Source organism: Psammomys obesus, unplaced genomic scaffold (assembly GCF_907164565.1).
Source record: "Psammomys obesus unplaced genomic scaffold, mPsaObe1.curated_primary_1811, whole genome shotgun sequence".
NCBI lineage: Eukaryota > Metazoa > Chordata > Mammalia > Rodentia > Muridae > Psammomys > Psammomys obesus.
In genome coordinates, this window is record NW_026585895.1 from 5,720,928 (window position 1) to 5,744,918 (window position 23,991).

Genomic DNA, 23,991 nt, shown 5'->3' on the forward strand with positions numbered 1-23,991 from the left:
CCCCACACACACACCCATACACCCACACCCCCATGCACCCACACCCCCATACACCCCCACACACACACCCATACACCCACACCCCCATGCACCCATACCCCCATACACCCCCCCACACACACACACACCCATACACCCACACCTCCATAAACTCCCACTGTGTTTCATGCCTCTGGTGAGGGTCTGGACTCTCCTGCACCTTGGACTCCTCATTTAGAGAACCAACTGCATCTTTCCAGGATTGAAAACAAAGGTCCTTAAGTCTTGAATGTTGAATGGCGGGAAGTAGAGGACCGGGGTTGGGATGGGATTTGTGGTTTCTGAAAGGGTCTGGGAGTGTACACAGTACTGAGAGGCCAGAGCAGCTTTGAAGACAGTGCGGCCAGGACAGGCTGGGGCCAGGGCCTCTGTGTTCCTGAGGGTGAACGGTGAGGGATGCAGATGGGCTTGAGTAAGCACCTATGCTACAGGATTCTCTGTGCTCACTCAAGTAGAGCTGGAAAAATGAGGCAGGAGCGTGGATGGGGTCTCGGCGTGCGTAATCAGGAGGCTGATGAGGTTTATTTATTTTATTTATTTATTTTTATTCATTTATTTATTTATTTATTTATTTATTTATTTATTTATTTATTTATTCATTTTATCAAAACAGAGACCATGAAGTTTTCTTGGGAATGTCCAAAGACTTCAGCATAGAGTGGTATAAAACACAGAGTTTGATATAAATGGACATTTCCTTCTGTTTATCTTCAATGACGATTTTTATTAAAAGTGGACGTTAACTGCTTTTGTAACCTTAAAATGCTGTCTTGTGAGAGCAGCTTACCGTAAAAGAAATGGTTCCTAACTACAGACGATTTGCTCTGCACCTGCTCCACTTGGGGTCTTGGTGGTAAGCATCTTGCGATCCCAGAAAATTGCAGTGTCAAATCTCAGCCCCAAATGTGAGGCAGCCCAGTGACCAATTGTCTCCGAGAGGGGGTGGTCTCCCAGTCCCCAGGAGAAACGCACTTTCTCTCTTGCCTCCTTCAGGGATTTGAACTCTGACCTAAACCCTCCTTTTAGCTCCCAACATGCACTGCACTGGTTGATAACAATGACCCAACCCTGCTGGCTCAGTTCTGTCTCTGGAGTCATGTGGTAGGTCAGATGTCAGCAAGCCTGAGGTCATTAGTTATCCAGCTCGTGTGCGTATGCGTGCGTGTGTGTGTGTGTGTGTGTGTGTGTGTGTGTGTGCGCGCGCGCGCGCGCGCGCGTGTCTGTGTAGAAGAAACACACCTTTCTGTTTGTCATGGCCCACAGCCTGTCTCCACAAGGAAGCACCTTATCTGTGAGTGGGTGAGCATGCGTCAGCATTGTTTCCACGTTTACCAGTCGCTGTTATTTATACTCTTCTCTCTGAATAAAACCCTTCTTATGATGTATGACTTATCTGAAGAGTGAGAGAATCACGTTTCACCTTCAAGAAAGCAGATGGTGAAAAATAAAGCCACATCCAAGCAAGAGTCTAAGATGCAAACAGGAGGTGCTGTTTAGATCAGTAAGTGTTGTACTGAGGAGCAGCCTAACCTTCCTTGTTTTCGTTGTAGGTTTCACAGGCAGGGGAAGGCTCTCAAGATCCTCCTCAACCCTCAGGGTTGCAGGAAGGAATCTGTCCAAGACTTTTACAAGAAGGTGGAGCCTCTGCTGAAGCTTGTAGGCATAAAGACTGATGTGACGAGTGAATTACTGCCTGTATGTAATTTCACCCTCTAAAACTCCACAGGGCACCTACACAGTCTTCCCAGCTAAGCACGCGCAGCTGCTCAGAGCAGCAAAGCTTCCCTCTGTGCCCCCAACCTATGTCCGCCCCAGAGCTGCGGTTCATCACGTTTGCTTTCCTACTGTGCAATCTTGTATTGAAATAACAAGATTTAGGCCTCTTTCAGGGCGACAGTTATGAGATGTTGTTAAGCTACTGTTTTTGACAATTTCAAGAACACATTTGCTATGTTTACATTTCTGCCGAACGTTTTCCCGAGGCTCCTCCCCTGGGTTGTTTGTGTTCTGAACCTGACCCCTGCTGGTTAGGTCAAAACTAAGCACCAGGCTGCAACTTGTAGTTGATTTTGGAGAAAGGGAGAACTCGGACTGTGGAAAGCAAGGGTGTGCTAACCCTCTTACTAAGGAAGATGGGAAATGGCTAATTCCAAAATTAATAGAAAGAATATCTGGAGTATCTTTTTGGACATTTTAAATGGGGTGACCGAATTCCCTGCTTTATTAAAACTCCACTTAGGCCTGGCTACTAGGAAATGTGCACATTGCCTAAGGCCAGAACTTTCCTGGCTTTGTTCCCAAGTACCATCACCATAGCAGAGGGAATTTGCTATACACAAGCAGTCTATGGAGTCTAAGTGATCCACTCGGGAGCACATTTGGAGTCTCCCACCCATAATGGTGTCTCTCTGGAGGAAGGACATGGCTTTGCTCACCTGTGACAGACATGGCTCTTATAGTGTTAAGTGTCATGAAGGGCTCAGGTAGAACGTTCCTCTCTAAAGAAGCTCTGTGGGATGTTCCCTCACCCTAATGATGTGTACCAACATGGAGGTTAAAGAAGAGCTCCTGGCACAGAGGAGGAGCCCTCTATAACCCAAGCCTGTAATCCTAGCACTTGGGAGAATGAGGAGGAAGACTGTGGGGCTAAGGAGAACCTGAGCTACAGAGCAAGACCCTGTCATATTTAAAAGAAATGAATACCAAAATGAGAAAAAAAAAGTTAAAATGGAGTTATAGTAAAATAGTTTTTATGGCCATAGGTTTTGGCTTACTTACAAGGGATTGACAAGAAAAACATATAATTCAGATTCATCCCTATTTCTTTTAAATAGTTTCAAAGATTGGAAAGATTGGAGATCTAAAATGACTATCACGCTAATTAATAACGCTTCCATTTTCCACACGTGAACACTACACAGCAGTTGGATGGACATTGCTCTGCATCCCTAAGTTTCCGAATCTCTTGCTGAAACTTAGGCACTGTAGCCCCTTGTGTTTGGGCCTGAAGCAACTGCATAACCTGTGCCCCAGCTTGGAGGTAAGCCTGACAAACAAGCAAACAACCTCTTACGGTATTACTGTTCTGTGCAGAAAACAAGGCTATTGATGACTCAGACAGATACTGAAACCTGAATATTGTAGTTTTGGCATATGGATAAACAATTGTTGTCTGGAGGTGATACTAATGGTGATGAGAAGGCTTAAGAAACCACACCAACCAGATACTTCTTAAGAGGCACAGGAGGTAGAAATGGGAGGGGAAAGAGGAGTAGCAGGTTTACTTAAGTACGGTGGCAGAAAGAGGAGGGGATGGTAAAGGGATCCATAATATCATGATATCTTGGGAATTTATTTTATAATTTGTCTATCCCTGCATAGTTTTGAATTTGTGTTAAATCTGGTTTTTCTCATCTTCATAAAGCAGTTGACCACTAACTTGCACCCTTTCTTATTCTTACCCAGTGGAATGAAGACAGTGTGTATGTGTGAGAGAGGCAGACCCTAACATGCACCGAAACAGTTTTTGGTTTCATTATCTGTGTCCAACATAAGACAATTGTTTCCTCTCCTGGACCTGAGGGTACATTCCCTCAGTTGGAGGCTAAAGAAAGATGTCTGAATTGAGTGTAAATTCCATTAAGGGAGAAGATCAAAGTGGCTTAGGGAGGCCCCATCAATGCATCCCACACAGTCCTGAGTCCAGAGATGGCTAAAGCTTATGCTGCACTCAGCAATTTGCTCATCACATCTTGATCTACAGTTGTTAGATTTTTTTTTTTTAAATAATAGTGTTAAAATATGGCTTGGTAGGCAGGAGTTCATGAGCTAAATCAAGATTAGGGAATGAAGAGGAAAATGAGGAGGAAGAAGAGGGGGAGCAGGAAGAGGAGGAAGACTAGGAGGGCACATGTCAGGGCATGGTTCCTGAACTGAGGGGGAAGTATTAGGGATGTGAGATTTTCTTCTTAAAGTTGTATATTCGAGGGAAGTATGTCCTGGGGTATCTTCCAAATTCCTAAATATGATCTATTATATTTCAGCATAAAATTTGCACTTCACATCATAATTGTACCGTTAAGATATCTCAGAAAGCATACTTATGTTTCTATTTGTACAAAATAGCTAATTATTAGCTGCCTCCCACGCCTCCTACAGGTAGAGCTACACAGTTGCATCCTCTGCCCAAGAAAGGGTTTTCTTTTGTTTAACAGCGCATCGTTTACATCAAAATGTTTTTGTTGTGTGTCAAAGACTTAACAAATGTATGGATGCTGGAAACTTTTCAGACTTTCTGCCTATCTTGCTTAAAGTGTCATACAAATATGATCCTTAGGTTAGGAGTTTCCTTTTCATAAAATTATGTAACAGGATTCAATTCACCTTTAAACAGGAAGAAATTATATAAAAAACAGTGCAAAAGAACACACACTTACTACTTGTTCATTGTTTTAACACAGCCACTTTACTTTGATGAGTACAAGTGGAATAGAAGTTACATAAATTCTGGGTGATGGTTGGTTAGTTAGGAAGCCATGCTGTGTTAGTTTTCATCATGATTTGAATATTGTACCTACATATAATACTTTTCCACATATTTATTTTAAACATAGATCTTATACATTCATAAATTTATAGTGGTTTGACGTCTGTTTGTATCGAAACCCTAACCTCTTCTGAATATGAATCTGTAGGTTTTGAAATATTCAAGTTAAAACTGTAGGCCACCATGATACTGCTTCCATCAATGTAGGATTTTATCAAGAGCATCATTAAAGCTTCTGGAAAAGCCTAGAAGAATACGTACTCAAAATATATTGGCCCAGTGGTGAAAGATGAGAATGAATAACATATTCTCTCTCTCTTGCTCTCAAAATAAAGAAGGCAGTAGAGTTTGTACCATGAAAGGTGCTAGAGTTTTGAGAGGTCATTGGGTGATAGGGTAATTCATAGAACAATAAAGTGTAAAGTTAGGGAAGTAGAGAAATCAGAGAAAATCCTATCACGCTATTAGCTAGTTCCAGTTTTCCTGGTAGAGTAGCACGGTTCACATGGACAGGAGCTGAAGAGCGGGTAGGTAGCACGCTGCAGTACAGGGAGTGTGCGCACAAGGAGCCTCAGCGTAGGAGCTTATCCTAGAGGCAGAGCGCCATGCTACTGACCAGCTCTGACGTCCTTGAGTGTGGTCTCACTGCCTTTGTGTACATAAGAGAAGGTACTTCCTCTATCCCTGCTTGTGTATCAGCTGATCCAGGCCACACATAGCTTGCTGCATCATAAATTCTTGTATCTTATTGGCTGAACCGTTTTGTGCTCGTTACAAACTGCCTAGGGTGCAAGAGCTGAGAGTTACCCTCTTACAATTGTTGGTTAATGTTGTCCATTGTAATGATACAGAAGCAGTGCATTCTCTCTGGCCTGTTGAGTAACCAAGCTCTGTGACCTTCTGTGTATTCACAGCAGACACTTTGATCTTCAGCCACACTTGCACTGATGAAGGTGGTAGGCCTTCCATGGTCATTATCCTCATCACGGTTTAAAGAAGCTTCTCTGAATTTAGCCGTGATCATTGTCAGCTCAGGGCCCCTGGAGATGCCTAATCACCAGATAATTCTGCCTCCTGGGGCCCTGCAGCGGGGCAGGTATGGGGTAGGGGTTGTTCGGAAAGTGGAACACTTGTGGGCTCGTGTTACTTCTTTTCCTGGGGTCATGCCTTTGGTTTTCGGCCTTCTTTTCCTGGGGTCATGCCTTTGGTTTTTGGTCCTACGGCTTAAGGCTGTTTCTCATTTGTTCTGTGGGCCCTACTTTAGTAGCTTTCTCTTTCGTTATTTTACTCAGTGGAAAACTAGGCTGTCTGAAGAAATTTAGTCACAAGGTATGTGTATGGGGTAGGGACACCAGATAAAAAAATGTGTTAGCAGCTGGCCATGTTGGTCTGGTTGAGCTTTACTGGATGCTTGAAGAAGAGGAAGTAATGATATGTCAGAATCCTGTCTCAGAGTAAAATCTGAGCACCAGGCCAAGACCTGTGCCTTTGCTAAATCAGATTGCATCTGACTTTATTTCAAACTCATTGTGGATATTTGATATTAGCCTCAAGACATTACTGCCCTAGACGTAGCTCCCTGAGTAGAAGAGCAGTAGAGAACAGTCAATTATGAACTCAAACAGTAAATTACAGATTGCTATTTCTTTTGTTTGGTTGGTTGGTGTTGGTTTTTTGTGATTTTTTTTCTTTTTTTTAATTTATTACAATTTATACACTTTGTATCCCAGCTGTAGCCCCTCTCATCTTCTCTCCCTCCCTCTTCTTCTCTCCCTCCCTCTTCTCCTCATATATCCCTCTCCTAGTCCACTGATAGGGGAGGTCCTCCCCCCCTTCCATCCTATCAGGTCTCATCAGGACTGTCTGCCTTGTCTTTTTCTGTGGCCTGGTAAGGCTGCTACCCCCTCAGGGGGAGGTGCTCAAAAAGCCAGCCACTGAGTTCATGTCAGAGACAGCCCCTGCTCCCCTTATTAGGGCACCTTTACTAGGGAACCCACTTGGAGACTGAGCTGCCATGGGCTACATCTGTGCAGGGATTCTAGGTTATCTCCATGCATGGTCCTTGGTTGGAATATCAGTCTCAGAAAAGACCCCTGTGCCCAGACTTTTTGGTTCTGTTATTCTCTTTGTGGAGCTCCTATCCCCTCCAGGTCTTTCATCTCCCCCTTCTTTCATAAGATTCCCTCCTCTCTACCCAAAGTTTGGCAATGAGTCTCAGCATAGTTTTGATTCCCTGCTGGGAAGAGTCTTTCAGAGGCCCTCTGTGGTAGGCTTCTGTCCTGTTCCCTGTTTTCTCCTTCTTCTGATGTGATGTCTGTCTCATTTGCCTTTCTGAATGAGGATTGAGCATCTTACCCAGGGTCCTCCTTTTTGCTTAGCTTCTTTAGGTGTACAGATTTTAGTATGTTTATCCTATATTAAATGTCTAATGTCTACTTATAAGTGAGTATATACCATGTGTGTCTTTCTGCTTCTGGGATACTTCACTCAGGATGATCTTTTTTAGTTCTCACCATTTGTCTGCAAATCACATGATTTTCTTGTTTTTAATTGCTGAGTAGTATTCCATTGTGTAAATTTACCACAATTTCTGTATCCATTCCTCAATTGAGGGACATCTGGGTTGTTTCCAGATTCTGGCTCTTATGAATAAAACTGCTATGAACATGGTTAAGCAAATGTCCTTGTTGTGTACTTGAACATATTTTGGATATATGCCTAGGAGTGGTATAGAAGAAAAAGTGGGGAAGAGCCTTGAACTCATTGGCACAGGAGACAACTTCCTGAACAGAACACCAACAGCACAGGCTCTAACAGAAACAATCAATAAATGGGACCTCATGAAACTGAAAAGCTTCTATAAAGCAAAGGACACTGTCCTCAGAACAAAATGACAGCCTACAGACTGGGAAAGGATCTTTACCAACTCTATATCTGACAGAGGGGCTGATATCCACAATATGTAAAGAACTCATGAATTTAAACAGCAACAAATCAAGTAATCCAATTAAAAATGAGATACTGATTGGCCTGCTCTTTGATCACCTCCTCCTGAGGGGGGAGCAGCCTTACTAGAACACAGAGGAAGACAATGCAGCCACTCCTGATGAGACCTAATAGACTAGGACCAGAAGGAAGGGGTGCAAGTGGACTGGGGGAGGGACATGGGTGGGGAAGGGGAAGGGAGGGAGCTACAGGGGGGATACAAACTGAATAAACTATAATTAATAAAAAGAAAAAGGAAAAAATGGGGTACAGATCTAAACAGGGAATTCTCAATAAAAGAATATCAAGTGGCAGAGAAACACTTAAAGAAATGGTCAATGTCCTTAGCCATCAGGGAAATGCAAATCAAAACAATTCTGAGATTTCACTTTACACCCATTAGAATGGCTAAGATCAAAAACTCAAGTGACAATACATGCTGGAGAGGATATGGAGAAAGGGGAACCCTCCTCCATTGCTGTTGGGAATGTAAACTTGTATAACCACTTTGGAAATCAGTCTGGAGCTTTCTCAGACAACTAGGAATGGTGCTATCTCAGGATCCAGATTGCTATTTCTTAAGAAAAGGAAAGTAGACAGAAAAGCAGTATCCCAGTTACCAAAAAATAAAAATAAAAAGATTTGTCTAGCACCTGCTGTCCGGGAATACTTTCGATGGGATGACCGTGGCTCTGGCTACTTAGTGTCATTCTTTCTCCTTCACAGAGTTATAAAAACCACAGTTTATCCTTTCCACCTTTTTGCATTCTTTTCCTTTATAATCATTTTTTACTATTTGATATCATATATTCTTTTTTCACCAGAATATGTTATGTATCTTCTGAGGCCATTTATTTTATCTCTCCTGTTAAAACTTTTTATACCTGTAGATAGCTTTCTTAGTCAGCTTTCTTTCATTTTTTTCTTTACTTTTTTTTTTTTTTTGGTCCAGCCCCCAAAAAAGGGAATTATTTTTTAACTTATCCAATATCCATTAAGACTGCTTAGCGGTAAAGAGCACTGGCTGCTTTTCTGAGGACCTGGGTTCACAGCACTCACATGGCAGCTCACAGCTGTCTGTAACTCCAGTTCCAGGGGATCTGACACCCTCACACACATGTGTAAAACACCAAAGTACATAAAATAAAAGATAAAAATAATAATTAAAAAAGATTGCTGTGCTCGGACATGTTACATTAGGGTGTAATCAAATTCCATTTGAGATGCTAAAGAAAACTAGACTATTTTTTCCATTTTAAAAAAATTTTAATATTAGTTACATTTTATTAACTCTATATCCCAGCTGTATCCCGCTCCCTTATTCCCTCCCAATCCCACCCTCCCTTCCTCATCGCCTCCCTGCCCCTTTCCAAGTCCAGGGATTGGGGAGGACCTCCTCCCCTTTCATCTGACCCTGTTTTATCAGGTATCTTCAGGACTGGCTGCAAAGTCCTCCTCTGTGGCCTAGCAAGACTGTTCTTCCCTTTGTGTTATTTTTACACAATGGAATACTACTCAGCAATAAAAAATGAGGAAATCATGAAAACTAGACTATTCTAACTCTTAAATAAAAATCATTTAGTAAAATATGACTTGAAAGTGAAGTTTGTAAAGTATTTATTTATTTTTTTCAAAAGTAAGCTTTGGCATAAAACTCAGATGTAAAATCTTCCTTCATAGCTTACCTGTTTCTTTAAAACAACCCTAATGATATTTAACGTGTGTGTACTGGTTCTTATTACATTGCATTGAAAGTCTGTTACTATGTATATAGTCATAAATGAATTATTAGCATACTTCTTCCATGATAATGTAACCTTGCAACTTTATTAATATTGATTCTTTGAATTTTCTTATACTTTTCCTCTGTTTGGGACTTACAAATTTTGTTTTGTCTGAGTAAGCTTAAGGAAAACTACAATATAACAGTACCGGACACAGAATTATCCTCTCAGACAGGTAGACCAATAATTTTTAACAATACCCCAAAACATCATAGGAAAAGTGTGAGCCATGCTGGCACCAGGAACAGACAGGCATGAAAGATTAATGCAATCTTGCATATAATAATGCACATTCTTACACACAAAAAATCCATCTGCAGTGTCACGTCAGTCGGCAGAAATCTTTGATGGGTGATACAGCTGGGTCGCCTCTTCTGGCAGAGATGCCCCAGAAAATGATAAATGCATCCATGCTGTGCGGTGCCATCTGCAGTGTGCCCGCTCGTCCTGCCTTCCCTGGCATTTCAGTGCTGCATGTGATATTGGTGATGGTGGCAACAGAGATGTGCTATGACAGACTCATTTCTTCTGTGGACCTGGGATCCGGTCCTGAATGCCAGCCGCCCTCTGGGTTCAAGGATTCTATCGTTGGGATGGCGTTACTTTGTATTTTCACATGTAGCTCCTCCTCTTTTATTTTATTTTATTCTATTATTGTTTTTCTGTCTTGAGTCTAGCATCTCTAGAGTCGTGTTCTTCTGGTATGTAAATCTTACACTAACCTTTCAACTAATTTATTCATGTAAGGTTGCCAAAGCGATTTAATGTGGACTATTCAATGCCAGCAAATAGGCTGTATTTTCAAAATACACTGGTTCCCGAGCTTCTGATCGTCTTATTTAGGGAAAACTAGGCAGACGGGCACCGAGATGCACTCCCTACCCACTGTGTGTTGGGTATCTCTCAGTGGCTTACACAGGCAGAGTGAGTATGTGGTCTTCTTTTACATAAAGCTCTCCAACACACCAGACCATGAACACTTAGTCCTCTTTCCTGTGGTTCAAATATTCAAGAATAAATGCTGTTTTCTGACCTGACCATAACATTTTGCCAAACTAAGCTATTAAAATATAGTTTGTGATTTAAAATATGCACCTTTTTTTTTAACAGTAACAGAATATGCCCTGGCCCTACTTGCCGAATGTGAACCCCAGGATTTGACGGGAAGGTTATAGTTATTAATCTCCGTGTTTATACAAATTATACTGGTAAGAGTTTTGTTAGCTTTTAGTCACTTATTTGGGACTGACAGTTTTAAAGCATTATAATAAATTAGTCTCTGTTTGTTCATATCCATGTGCTAATAATTAATGTTAATATCATGGCCATCCCTCCCTCAGGTTCTGGCACAGAGAATCAAAAAGAGAAACTTAATTATAAATATTGAGAAAGCACAGTGCACTGCCCTGTACTTATCATGCATGTGTTTGCACTTACAAGCCTTAGTGTCTGGCTTCTGCAATGTTACTCTCAAGAAGAACATTAATAAAAGCTATTGTATTCATCAGACAGTGGGGCAATGCTGTGGTCCTCTCTTGCAAATTTGCTGACAGTTTAATAGCTGTCTAGTAGTGAGTTCTGCTGTGATTGATTGTGGTAGATATTTGGTAATAACAAATCTATTTTCTGAATGAATAAAAGATGCTGGTTTTAATTCTCTCATAATTTATTGATTAAGTAGATAAGGCTTATTTTTTTACAGGTTTAGCATTTTCTTATGAATGGAATGTCACAAAGTTCAATATTACATATTCAATTAAGGCAATGCTATACAGCTTTAGTTTTTATCACCAAGGATGAAAAACAAACTCTTATTCTAACTGCCCTGCTCTCTCCAATGGCTGGACGACTAACAGGAGGTGGTCGCTTTCTTGAGCCCTGAACTGGCCTCTACTTTGCATTCAAGTGTTCAGTTCAAGATCTTCCTGTTCTTGAAGAACTGTCTTGCCAATTCTCTGTTCTGGGAAAGCAGTGTCCCACATAAACTGGGGAAAGGTGTGGTGTGTTTGGCTGGAGAGGGACCTGTGACAGGCTTGGACCATTAGGGCACTATTCCTGTACCATCAGGGCTAAAGGAAAGAGTGTGTGTGTGCAGTATAGGACGTTTGTTTGGTTTGGTTTTCTGAGACAGGGTTTCTCTGTGTAGCCTTGGCTGTCCTGGACTTGCTTTTTAGACCAGGCTGGCCTCGAACTCACAGAGATCCGCCTGCCTTCACCTCCCTGAGTCCTGAGATTAAAGGCTGTGTCACCACACCGGCTTGCATGTGGTTCATGTCACCCTCAGCCTCGGCTAACTCCTCACCCATGCCTGTGCCTGCAAACTGGCGCAGGAAGGCCTTGTGGTGGAACGTGGCCAGGGCTGCCCCAACATGCTCTTGAATAGCACATCTGGGAATGTGGTATTGGTGCCAAGGAAGGTGGAGGCCACCTCCAGACCCCGTGACAGGAAGTCAGCCACGGCCACCTTGATGTTGTTGCCAATCCACTCCATGAAGCAGGTGCTGTTCTTCTGGATAGCCAGCATCTGCTCATTCACCTGGCCCTGGACGATGGTCCCAGTCTCATGGCCTCTGCGGCATGGGTCACAGGTGGTCATCATGTCCTGGCACCAAAAGTTCATTGTGTGAGCTCGGGCACTGTCAGGAGCACTGTACTGCTGAGTATCCAGGCTGTGATGGGGAAGAAAAGCAGGTGTGGGAAGGGCCCCACGCTCAGGGCCAGTTGGTGCGGGTTGACATTAAGCTGGAAATCACAGCAACGAGGCCACACCATACAGGGTGGCAGATAGCAGGTGACTGAGGTCCCTGTAGGTGAGTGTGGGCAGTGTCAGTGGGCCAAAACAGGTGTCATGGACATTCACAGTGGACACTGGAAACTGGGTTGTAATGCATCACTGGGCGTGCTGAAATCGCTCACTGGCATGTGATCACTAGGAATAAGGCAAATGAGATACAGAATTGATTTGCATATCTAGTGGATTACCGTATATGATGAAAACATTACTTTGGGGAGGATGTTTGCGCAACACTTGCTATCCAAGAGCTTAAAAAGGTGGTGTGTGAAAGATGTTTTGCTGTACAGTGACAGGGAGGAGGCAAGAAAAAAGCCAGTGAACCAGTGAAAGCTGTAGGCTTAGATTTTTCAAAAGCCTACTCTATCCACTACGAAAGTCAAGAAAGGCAGTTGATCTTCATTTTCCCCAAAGTTAAAAAAAAAAAAAAAAGCTTTAATGCTCCTAAAGAAATGTTAGGATGCATGAAGGATGAAGGGATTATTGCCACCTAAGAAAGCACTGAATTGTAGTTACAAAAAAACAGAAAACAGTGCCTAGTGAGGCATAAGATTTAGGTTTAGAGGGTAAAACATTATTGAACAAAAGGGGATTTAAAAGAGAGGTAAATCTAGATGAAGGTTCTATATAAGCATTCAGGATCAAGAGGATAGGTGGGTGATTGCTTCATACTTTCACGCCTAGCAGTGGACAGAAGGGTAACGGGGCACATTTGAAGAAACTATCTTGGAAGTGTACATTTTAAAATATATGGTTGGGAAAGTTGTGTCAAATGATAAAGAGCTTAGTATGGCACAGTCCCAAGCCACAGGAAGAAGAAGATCATGCTGTTGCCTTAAGTCCTGCTCTGGACCTTGGTTTTGTATATGATGGTGACCAATGCAGATCTGAAACCATAACTTACTCAGTGTGTATCGGTCATATCTTCTCTTAGTAATTATAGCATCATAGAGGATTTAGAAAGCCTTTACAGCAGGAAGAGAGTTTGTTCAAATTCAGAGTAAGAAGTTTTTTCTTTACCTGAGCATATTAATTTTTAATTTATTTCCCATGTATAGTTTTTTGCACTGTGATATTAAAAGATACATAGAGCTTTTTGGTATTACACATTTTTTTTAAAAACCAAATTGTGCTGTTGTATGAACTAAGCAAGTTCCTCAATATATTCTAATTTTATGGAATATTGATTTACTTTGGCTATATAATAATTTTAAATTTTAAATAATTTCTAGAAATCATCTATGTTCCAAATATTTAAATAGTTAATTTATTTTGGTGGGTCCAGCTTTCCTAATAGGAGCTGGTGTGGTTGGAGTAATCAGTTTAATTAAAAGGTAATTGTAATTCCCCTTACTCAGAAATACGTGGGCTCTTGTGAGAACAATGGAAACAGACTTTCAGTAAACACATTGGAGACCAAGTCTCTAACAAAAATCGTTCAGATGCAAAATGTCCCGCACTGAAAATGTTCAAAGAATGGCCAGAGGAATACTTTTGAAAAAGGTTTATACAAAATATTTAAAGGTGGGATGTAACCCAGCATGGCATTTCAGTTTGCTGAGGAGTAGGATCTCATTCCCTCAGGGGTTTGTCTGTGGGGGTGTCTGACTGTGGTGGAGCTACTGATTGGAAGGAGTTAGTAAGTTATTCATGGCTTCCAGACAGGAATCTGAGAAGCTGCAATCCAAAAAGCTTCAATGTAGCTTAGTCAGCAAAGCAAAAACAGTTTTGTAGATGATGTTTAAGAAATAGTATTTCCTAAGATCTCAGAGTTTTTAAAAATGAGTTCCATATGCTTCTAGGAAGACACATTGTGACATATTTCGAAAGCCAAGAGAAACAGCAGATCAACACTCACGACAGCTGGTGTCCTGCTCCAGTGTGTTCTAGCAAACACTGTAGCATCCGTGGCTACAGTTTGGGGGCGGTTCAGGTTCCATATTGCCCCTATTTGCATGGCCTGGTGAACTAGTTACTTAAGGGCAAGGAAGGGAGGAAGCCAGCTGTGCAGACTCAGCATAGTGGCAGTTGTATAAGGTGGTCGCTGTTAAACCAGCGACAACTGTGAGTGTCATTGTTGGGATACTAATCTGTGCTTTTCCTCTGTATTTTTATTTCAATTGCCTAGATTGCACAGCCTTTTTTTTTCTTTTGTTCATAATATTATTAGATATACAAATTATAATGTAGATAGTACTTGGCTGATGTTGACATTTTTCTCAGATTGACCATGGTACTTTGAATAGTTAATAAGGTTTTATTTTGTTGTTGTTGTTGTTGTTGTTATTGTTTTAAGTCAAAAAGCAATCTGACATTCAGCATTTTAGAGATAACATTGGTTGTGATCGATGATAAGCAAACAGACCCTTTAAAACTCTGTTATTATTCCTTTGGAAAAGGAAATAAGCATATACCCTCATTCCACTTTTCTAGAAAGACTCATTCTACCAAGGCCAGTGGCAAAGTCCACTCACTCTGAGAACAGATGCAAAGGGGTCATTTGTGTAACTCTTTAGTAAAATGTAACTTATTACAAAAGGACAGATTGTTTTATTTTCTTATAGTCTCCCATTTCATGACTTTTTTATATTAAATACATTCTTTGGGCTTATGTAACATACCAGGATGCAAACTTATCTTATGTGACAAACATACCTTAGTTAAAAAAAGGCATCTCAAGGAAGGCAGGGTTTGGTCTGGCGCCCAGTCTGAAGGTGGCACAGTCTTCACGGTGGGAAGGCACGGCAGCAGGGCGCGAGGCTGCAGGTCACGTGGTTTCTGGGATGCAGCCTGTAGGCCGGAGCTGTCCACAGTCTCCCTCCTTAGTGAAACCATTCTAGAAATGAACACATAGACTTCCCCCAGGCCCGTTTCCATGGTGACCCCAAAGCCACTCAAGTGGATGAAGATTGACAGCGATCCGGCAGCTGTCGATGTGAATCAGTCCGTTCCTTTCTAAGTCGTTCAATTTCACATTGACTCTGCTGGTTCAAACTGACTTTCAACGTAATAAAAACCCCGTGAGGCTACAGTCTTTGGGTTTCATACGTACATCAGAGGATGCTCTATTGAATGATAGTGTAGATATTCACCAGTGGGTGACCATGGAAAGCTACTCAATCTCTCTACAGCCTTAGCGTCCTGATCTGTAAATTGAGGCTGTCGGTATCTATTCTCTGCAGCTATCACTTTAATAAGCTAATACATGCATTATAACAACATTTCACAGGCTGTGCACATGATTTGTCTGGCAGAATACTCACAGAGATGCTATCTAACAGTGGCGATGCTGTCACTTGTTGTCATGTGTCACCATCTTACGGAAGAGTCGGGCTCTTTTCAGCTAAATTGTATTTTTTGGTGGTGGTGGGAAGTTTATGTGGATCACACACAGACATTAGCATGTATGTAGTCATAGCCTCTGTCCTGCAGACTATCAAAGCAGATGCTGAGCCCGATGGCCAACTGACGGGCAGAGTGAATGGAATTTTAGGTAAGAAGTGGGAAATAGTAAGAGCTCGAGAGGACAGGAACAACACAAGGAGAGCAACAGAACAAGAAAATTTGAACACAGGGAACTTCCCAGAGACTCATACTCCAATCAAGGACTATTCGTGGAGATAACCTAGAACCCCTGCACAGATGTAGCCCATGGCAGGTCAGTGTCCAAGTGGGTTACCTAGTAATGGGAAGAGGGACTGCCTCTGACAAAATCTGATTGGCCTGCTCTTTGATCACCTCCCCCTGAGGGGGGAGCAGCCCTACCAGGCCACAGAAGAGGACAATGCAGCCACTTTTGACGAGAACTGATAGACTAAGATCAGAAAGGAGAGGAGAACCTCCCCTATCAGTGGACTTGGGGAGGGGCATGCATGCAGAAAGGGGAGGGAGGGTAGGATCGGGAGGGGAAGAGGGAGGGACTTATGGGGGGATACAAAATGAATAAAGTGTAATTAATAAAAAAATAAAAAAAGTTAAATAATAATAATAATAAAAAAAACTTTGAATGAAAGTCCCAAACAATAAGCAAACAAACAAACCAATCCTTCACCTTCCAGCTGAGATTTTGCAAGGCAAATTGAGTGAACTGCCTGAGACTGGACTGTTGCAGGTCCACAGCCAAACTCCAAATTTTCCTGGGCTATTGCTACCCCCTAGGTAGCCATTTTTTTTGTTCATTTACATGTAATAACTAGTATCCAATAAACAGCAAATAAATATCAAAAAAAAAAAAGATTTTAACAAAGTCCATAAAACATTGGGAAAGCTCATGGGAAACTCTGAAACCAAACAGATAATGATCAAAAACTGGGAGTGGCATGCTTTTGGAAGTTAGCAAGCAAATGCTGGTTAGACATGAGTTACAATGTTCACTGTTCAACACCTCGTTAGACTAACAACACAGTTAGACTGTGTGGTCTATGGAGAACCGTGGGGGACTCTGACTTTATGAAGTACATGGCCCTGTGTAGTCCATGTCTTTATTGCCAAGGTATTTTGAGTGATAATAGCTACTGTCTAGCCACATACACTATGTAAGTAAGGTTAGGAGAGGTTTTTAGCTCCGAGGTTTCATGAGTTGTCTTCCTGGTCTCTAGTGTTGTCTGTGTTGCTGGAGTTGGATCTGCCAGTGAACCCGCCCACACTTTGCTCCTTAGAGCTCAGAAGAATGCTGGGTGGAGATGGATTGCTCCCTGACTCCCATGGGAGCAGTTTCCTCTTGGCTTAATGCCAGCAGGCAAGGAGTAGCCTCATATTTGTCAAACTGTTCCTTGTCCTAGTTTGCTTTCCATTGCTGTGTCAAACCACCATGACCAAAAAGAAGCTGGGGAGAAAAGGGCGTATCTCATCTTACAGCTTTCCATCACAGAGGGAAGCTGAGGCAAGAATTGAAGCAGGCCAACAGAAGAGCACTGCTCACTAGCCTGTTCTTCACGGCTTCCTCAGCTCTCTGTACCCTGGGACCATCTGCCCAGGGGTACAGATCTGCACCACCCCCGATAGGATGAACGAGTAGTTATTAAGGCGACAAACACAGACTTGCCTACAGGCCAATGTGATGTGGAGGAATTGTCTCAGACCAGGTTCCTTCTTCCAACACAATTCTGGTTTGAATCATGTTGACAAAAACAAGCCTGCGCACAGTTTTATTTCCTGTCTCCTAAAATACACAGCACAGCCTGAAGTCAAATGCACCAACTTTGGTTCTGAAATAGCCTCACTCCCCTCCCAGCACTTCTACAAGCAAATGTGAAACTTGGGACAAGTCATTTAACCTTTGGGAGACTCAGTTTTCCTAATCTACATTAGAAGAATGTGTAATATCCCCTAAATGACAAGGTTATTATGCTATGAAGTCTGATTTTAAAAAGTGTATGTAGGCAATTAAGCAATTATCAGTAGAATTTTTATTTCACTATGAAAAATTCTAATGACTGCCTAGTACCAGAAGGGAAGTTTCAAAACAGGGCTGCTCTGAGTAAGTATGATGTTTACCATGTCCTGTGAGGTGAAATGTGGGACTCGGGTAATTGTAACTTCAATAGATAACCTAGAGAACACTAGGTGATTCCTTCTGCCTGGAGCGAGAACCCAGGTCCTAGACAGTTCAAGCCCTTATGCTCTTCACCTCTTAGCCCAGTCGTATTCCCAAGCCCTTAGCATAAGGAGTATGCTACTGTTTTTTGAGTTGTGTGCGCACAGAACATATATTGAGTAAGTAACGCCTGAAATGTAGACTTCACCATGGCATGGAAATGATACTAAGGTACACCCTAGGAGCAGCTGAGGAATAGGAAGAGAGCCAGTCATGGGGGATGATGTGTCATAGCAGGTGATGAACACTCAATACATGCCACAGAAGGCAGTCTGAGTGGAATCTGAGAAACAGTAAAGAATGATGGGATGTTTCAGATTAGGGGAAGCATTTGATGGCTCCTAGTTCAGGAGAGTTCCTTTTGATGCAGTAACTTTTACTTGCGAAAATGTTGGGAGAAAGAGGTCAGAGCCAGGAAAACGAAGCAGGACTGGTTCAGAAAAGAATCCTTGATTTTGTACATAGTTCCCTCACACCACTGAGCAATAGTAGAGGAAACTGGCTACTTTCAGTTAGAGTTTTTGTTGCTGTGATGAAACACCATGACCAAAAGCAGCCTGACGATGGAAAGGGCTTTCATCTCAGAGCTTGTAGTATAGTGTGAATGGAAGTCAGGGCAGGAACTTGAGGAAGGGACCCGGACGCAAGAAATACAGCCGAGGCCACAGAAGAGTGCCAGTCACTCGCTTGCTCTCCACGGTTGTTCAGCCTGCTTGGTTATGGTATCCAGGCCACCTGCCCAGTAGTGACGTGATACATGGTGAGTTGGGCTCTCACGTCAATCACCAGTCAATAGAATGCCTACAAGCTAGTATGGTGGGGCACTATTTCAAGGAACATGCTTTCTCCCCAAATGACTCTGGCTTCTGTCAAGTTGACATAAAACTAACCAACACAAAAATATACAAAAATTGTTAAGACAGCAAAAGGAATTTTTTTCTTATGAACAAAAAGTGTGTAGCTTAAAGAAAATCCAGTGTTCTGTTTATAACCATATCTATGCTGGAATTTTGCTATCCCAAGGACAGTTGTACTTACGTGTTTAACATGTGAATGGATCCCTAGGAGATTAGTTTTAGGCTTTTATTATTATAAGGCATATCTGTGATTTTGCAAGTGTATATGTTATTCAGTAGGTACTTGCAGAAATATTAAAGAGAAAAAAGAAATAGATCCAAATACCTTTGTAAATTATAAAACCAATAATTTTTTTGGTTTTTGAATTGGTCTTTCACAAAACCAATAATTTAAAGGGGGAGATTAGAATACGTCTTGACAATTTAAGGTACTTATAAAAAACAATAATGGTCTTGAAGATGATAATAAAATAGCCTTGATAAAAAGAGCGGGGTGGGGAAGATGCATTTTGTATGATTGCTTCATGTCATTTTATTTTTTGACCCTTCCATGTCATTTTAGTAGTCCTGCCTGTGGCTAGGGGAAGCTTCCTGGCAGTGAATGTGCCCAGGCTGCTGTTTGTCTCATTAGCGCTTAGATCTCTGAGGTCATTCGCTAACCACCACAGCTCAGAGATGGAAAGGGCAGCTTCTCAGAAGTGTGCATCAGATATGGAGGGGAGCGGGTTATAAAAATTGGTCATCATGTTCTTGTCTGTAATATGTAACCAATTTCACAGAGGCATAATGTTGAGGCATTGAGTGTGCCCCCTCCCTTAGTTTCAAAGCGTATTTCTTATTCGAGAATATCCTATAATTCAGTAGCTATTTCCAGGAATGGCACTGTCATCTTTTTGTTTTGAAGATGCATCAGGCTGCCAAACTCTGGCAGTTGGATAGGAGTTGCAGCTTGCTAATTCTCTCTAATTGTAAAGGACAGTCATGTGTGGGTTGTTTAATATAAGGATGCTATGCCTAGTCAGGGCTTCTGATGAAGAAGGGGAACAAGAGCTAGGCAGGAAGTTTCCAAGCTGTCCATGAGGAGACAATCTGCCTTTGAAGCCATTTGCCTCCTGGAGAGAGACACCAGAGGGACCGTGTTTAGTAAATGACTCCACTAAGCCAACAGACTAAGCTGCCGAATTATCATCAGACTCAAATGTATCAGATGTGGGAAAGCCTGTATTTGAACTGCTGGCCATTAGGAATGGTGTTTGTTGCTATGGTAACTGGTGCTAAGGAACTACACAAACAGAAGCTGATTAGAAGGGAATGGGGGGGGGCTAGCAAGAAAAGCCTGAGAGGACATAAAAATAAAACAGCAATCCGGTTGTTGTAAAACAAGACTTAATCCACACACTGAAGGCTCGGGACCATATATTCCTACGGAGTTTGCATAAATAAATTTCATGCTTTCCAATTAATTTGAAGAGAATAAAATACTGCCGAGGGGCTGTTAATTTCTATGATATTTAAGGCAAAGAACTGAGCTGAAGGTGCTGCTTCCCTGAGAATTTTAGATATGCTTGGCTAGGAAGTCATTACATCACATTTATCTGCCTGGATGTGGGAGACATTAACAGCCTTATGAATATTCATCATGTCTGGTTAATTAAGTTAATTGTTCTGCAGAAGTGCTTGCACTTCCAAGGACAATTTTTTTCATGTATTCATTCATTCATTCATTCACTCATTCATTCATTTATTCATTGCTTCTGTTGGAGCCTGTGGATGCTGCCTATTACTGTTACTTTCTCTTTCATGAACTCACCTCTCACCCCAGCCCTTTTTTTCAGCACATTTCAGCAGGTGTGGGGGGAGGGGATGGTGGCCAAAGTTATTGGTAGTGTTTGAAAAAATAACTCTTCCTGCTAATTAAAATGTTTACCTTCTGCTATTATCTGAAGAGCATAGTGTTCTTTATTGTGGACATCTTTTCAAAATGTGTACAGTTTCCTGGAGGGAAAAGTACTGTCTGTAATTGTATGATTTGAAATGTACTTTCTCAGGAACTTTCATGTTTATTTCAGAGTGCTAAAGAAACTCATATTCAGAGATTAAGGTATGCACTAATGAGCGAATGATGAATAATTTCTGACACCTGGTCATGCTTCCCATGATAGCTAAGTTGTGTGAAATTGGAGGACAGTTGCAGACTTGGCAGGTCACTAAGCAAACTGATCTCTAGCTTTCCAAAAGGGTTTTGCTTGAGCACTCACCATACGTCAAGCTCACTGAGGGCAGTCTTTACTTTCCTGGGCTGTGATGTGTGTCCTTCGCTGTTGTGCATAGCAGCGTTATGTCATACATCTCAAAGCCTTTCTAGAGGAATTGTTTTATAGTCCTCTTCTAATTAACCCCAGACATGGAGGAAATGATGTCGTAGGATTCTGTAATCAGTGATCCGAAAGGCCCCTCTCTAATTGTGTGTCCTCTCCAAAACCTTTACTGTAAATCTCATGCAGCAAGAAACAAAAATTGATTGATTTGTCTTCCTTCTGGATAATTCTAGATGCACCATGAGCCACACGGCCAGGACACAGGCAGTAAAGCTTCAAAAGAGCACCGAGAGCTCTAGTCCAAGGTCCCCAAGAGGAAAGATCCCTATGCTACTTTGCAGACCAAGACTGCCATAAGTTGCACTGCGCACTTGTTAAAATGTGTACCTGGGTGCAAGGTATACGTGCATACACGCACACGCACACACATACACAAATTCATTCTACAAGTTGGAGGTGAAACCTAGGAACGAGGTGGTGTTGACACTTCTTATTCGTAGACTACACCTCTGTAAAATTCGCCTGGGAACCTTAAAAATCACACACTGATTGATTATATCTAGAGTGGGACCTGAGAAATATTCTTTTAAAGTTAATTTATTTCTGTCAGTTGACTTAACTAGCTTTTCCTTATTGACTCACTTTTAAACTGACTAAAAGCTGTTCATAGTTACACATACAACATGTTTGGAATATGTGGATGTCGTGGAATGGCTAAACTGGACTAATTACCATGTGTGCCCCTACCTACTTATAATTCTCCACTCTCAGTGGTTTTCAAGCATGTTACACACTAATTACTCTCCCTTGGATTTTGCCTCCACTGACCCACACAGTGGGCGGGAGCCTCTTCTCCCTGCTCCTGTGAGGTCAGTTGTTTCTTTATTTATTTTTGTTTTTCAGATTCCATATATAAGTGTTTCTTTCTTCATACACATCTTACTCTGCTCTCCTGCTGTGCATGTGTGTGTGTGTGTGTGTGTGTGTGTGTGTGTGTAAGAGAAAACATGTTAAATAACTTGATTCTAGTGACTAGATGACCTCCATTGTATATGTTCACCACATTTTCTTTACTCATTTATCTGTTGTGGTTCCTTAGGTCGATTGATCGTTTTGGTTATGGCGAATGGTTCTACAGTAAGCTAAGTGCTAAGATATGCAAGTATCCCTTTGGTGTTTGACTTTGAGTCCTCCTACTCCTATTTTAGCTTTGATGAAAAGCTTCCATGTTGATTTCCAAAGTGGCTGCACCAGTCTACATTCCTATCAATAGTAAACAAGGGTTTCTCTTTCTCTACATCTTAGGCAGCTTTGGTTGTCATTTGGTTTTTGTTGTTGTGTTGGTTTGTTTTTGTTGTTGTTTGTTTTGATCATAGCCATGCTAAGTAGGATAAGATAGAATACAAAATGGCTTCATTTGCATTTCCCTAATGTCTAAGGATAATAGACACCTTTCCAAGTAGCTATTGGACATCTGTATTTTTTCTTTTAAAAACCATTTATTCAGTTCATCATTTGTGAAATGATACGGGATTTGAGTTTAACTTCTGCAGTTCTTTATATATTCTTGATATTAATCCCCTTTCTGTTGTGGAGTAGTTGGAAGAATGTTTCTGATTTTAGGTATCTTCTCATGCTGATGCTCTGTCCTTGAGGCACAGAAGCTTTAAGTTCATGTGTTCCCTCTGTTAACGCTTAGGCAATTTCTTGTGCTGTTAGAATCCTTTTCAGAAAAAAAAAATCCTTGTGCATGTCTACCTCTTATTATATCTGTATTCTTTTGTAGAAATTTTGAGTTTGTAGATCTTATTATCATATGATTTCTGTCTTTGTGTCCAACTATATTGTTGGTTTACTATGTTGGAAAATTCTTATATTTTTGGAATTAAATCAACTTGTTGTCAGTATGTGATCCTCATAACATGTTCGTTTAATTCTGTTTGCTAGTTTCTGTGGAGAGTTTTTGAGTTTTTATCTATGTTCTCCAGGGAAATGGGTCTGTAGTTTTTTTTATTATTGTTATGTCTTTATCATGTTCTGGTGTTGGACTTTGTAGAATGGCTTTGGTAAGAACGTGAAATATAAATTTTCATGATGTCATTGTTCAAGGGTCAAGCTCCTCATCTCTGTTTCATTCCAACTTTAGTATACATGTTACAAAGTAGCAGTTATTAAGGTTTTAAATTTTATTTCTATGATTAGTGAGGGCTAGCATTATTTTATGAACCTACTGGCCATTTGTATATCTTCTTCAGTGAAATTACTAGTCATAATATTTATTTTTTTAAATCCATTTTTCTGTCAAGAGACTTTTGAGTTCTTTGCATGTAATCATTGTTTGTTGTAATCACATTTTGGTTAAAGACAGAGCTCATACATAGCGACGGTTCCCTAAGTTCGTAATGGAGCTGACATGCCCTTCTTACCTAGTAAACACACACTGAGATAAGGACACTGCAGAAGAATCCAAAGACTTCCCAAAAAAACTCAGGGCTTCAGGGAGACTTCCGAAAACATAGAGCCTAGACGCTAAATAGTTTTCACAAGAGGAAGGAACGTTTGTGGTATGTTATCTGTGCACAAGCAACCGATAATAAAATAAAACAAGTGTCCACCATGGGTTCATTTCTGAAAAGAAGCTGCTTTCCCCCACCAGGGGCCTCAACCAGGTCCTTTGAGCAGGCTCCAGAAGATGGCACTGCTGTGACAGCTCAGCCCTTCCCGCCGGCCAGGCACTGAAGGGGGCAGAGCTGCCTGCTGTCTCCACCCTGTGTAAAGGGCTCTTTTTTTTTAATAATTTTTTATTTTTTATATTATTTGCAGGTTATTTACTTTGTATCCCAGCTGTATCTCCCTCCCTCACTCCCTCCCAATCCCACCCACCCTTCCTCATCTCTTCTCTGCCCCTCTCTAAGTCCACTGATAGGGGAGGTCCTCCTCCCCTTCATCTGACCCTAGTTTATCAGGTCTCATCAGGACTGGCTGCAATGTCCTCCTCTGTGGCCTAGCAAGGCTGCTCCTCCCTCAGGTGTGTGTGTGTGTGTGTGTGTGTGTGTGTGTGTGTGTGTGTGTGTG

General features: G+C 41.6%; 1 protein-coding gene across 1 annotated transcript in view; it reads left to right on the forward strand.

Annotated features, from left to right (window-relative positions):
* The window catches only part of Cerkl (ceramide kinase like), a 101,250-nt gene that overhangs the window by 61,027 nt on the left and 16,232 nt on the right, over positions 1-23,991 (forward strand). Inside the window, 3 exon segments of the mRNA XM_055600582.1 lie at positions 1,599-1,720; positions 10,465-10,522; positions 16,744-16,883. Of these exon segments, the coding sequence (XP_055456557.1) occupies positions 1,599-1,720; positions 10,465-10,522; positions 16,744-16,883 (320 nt within the window).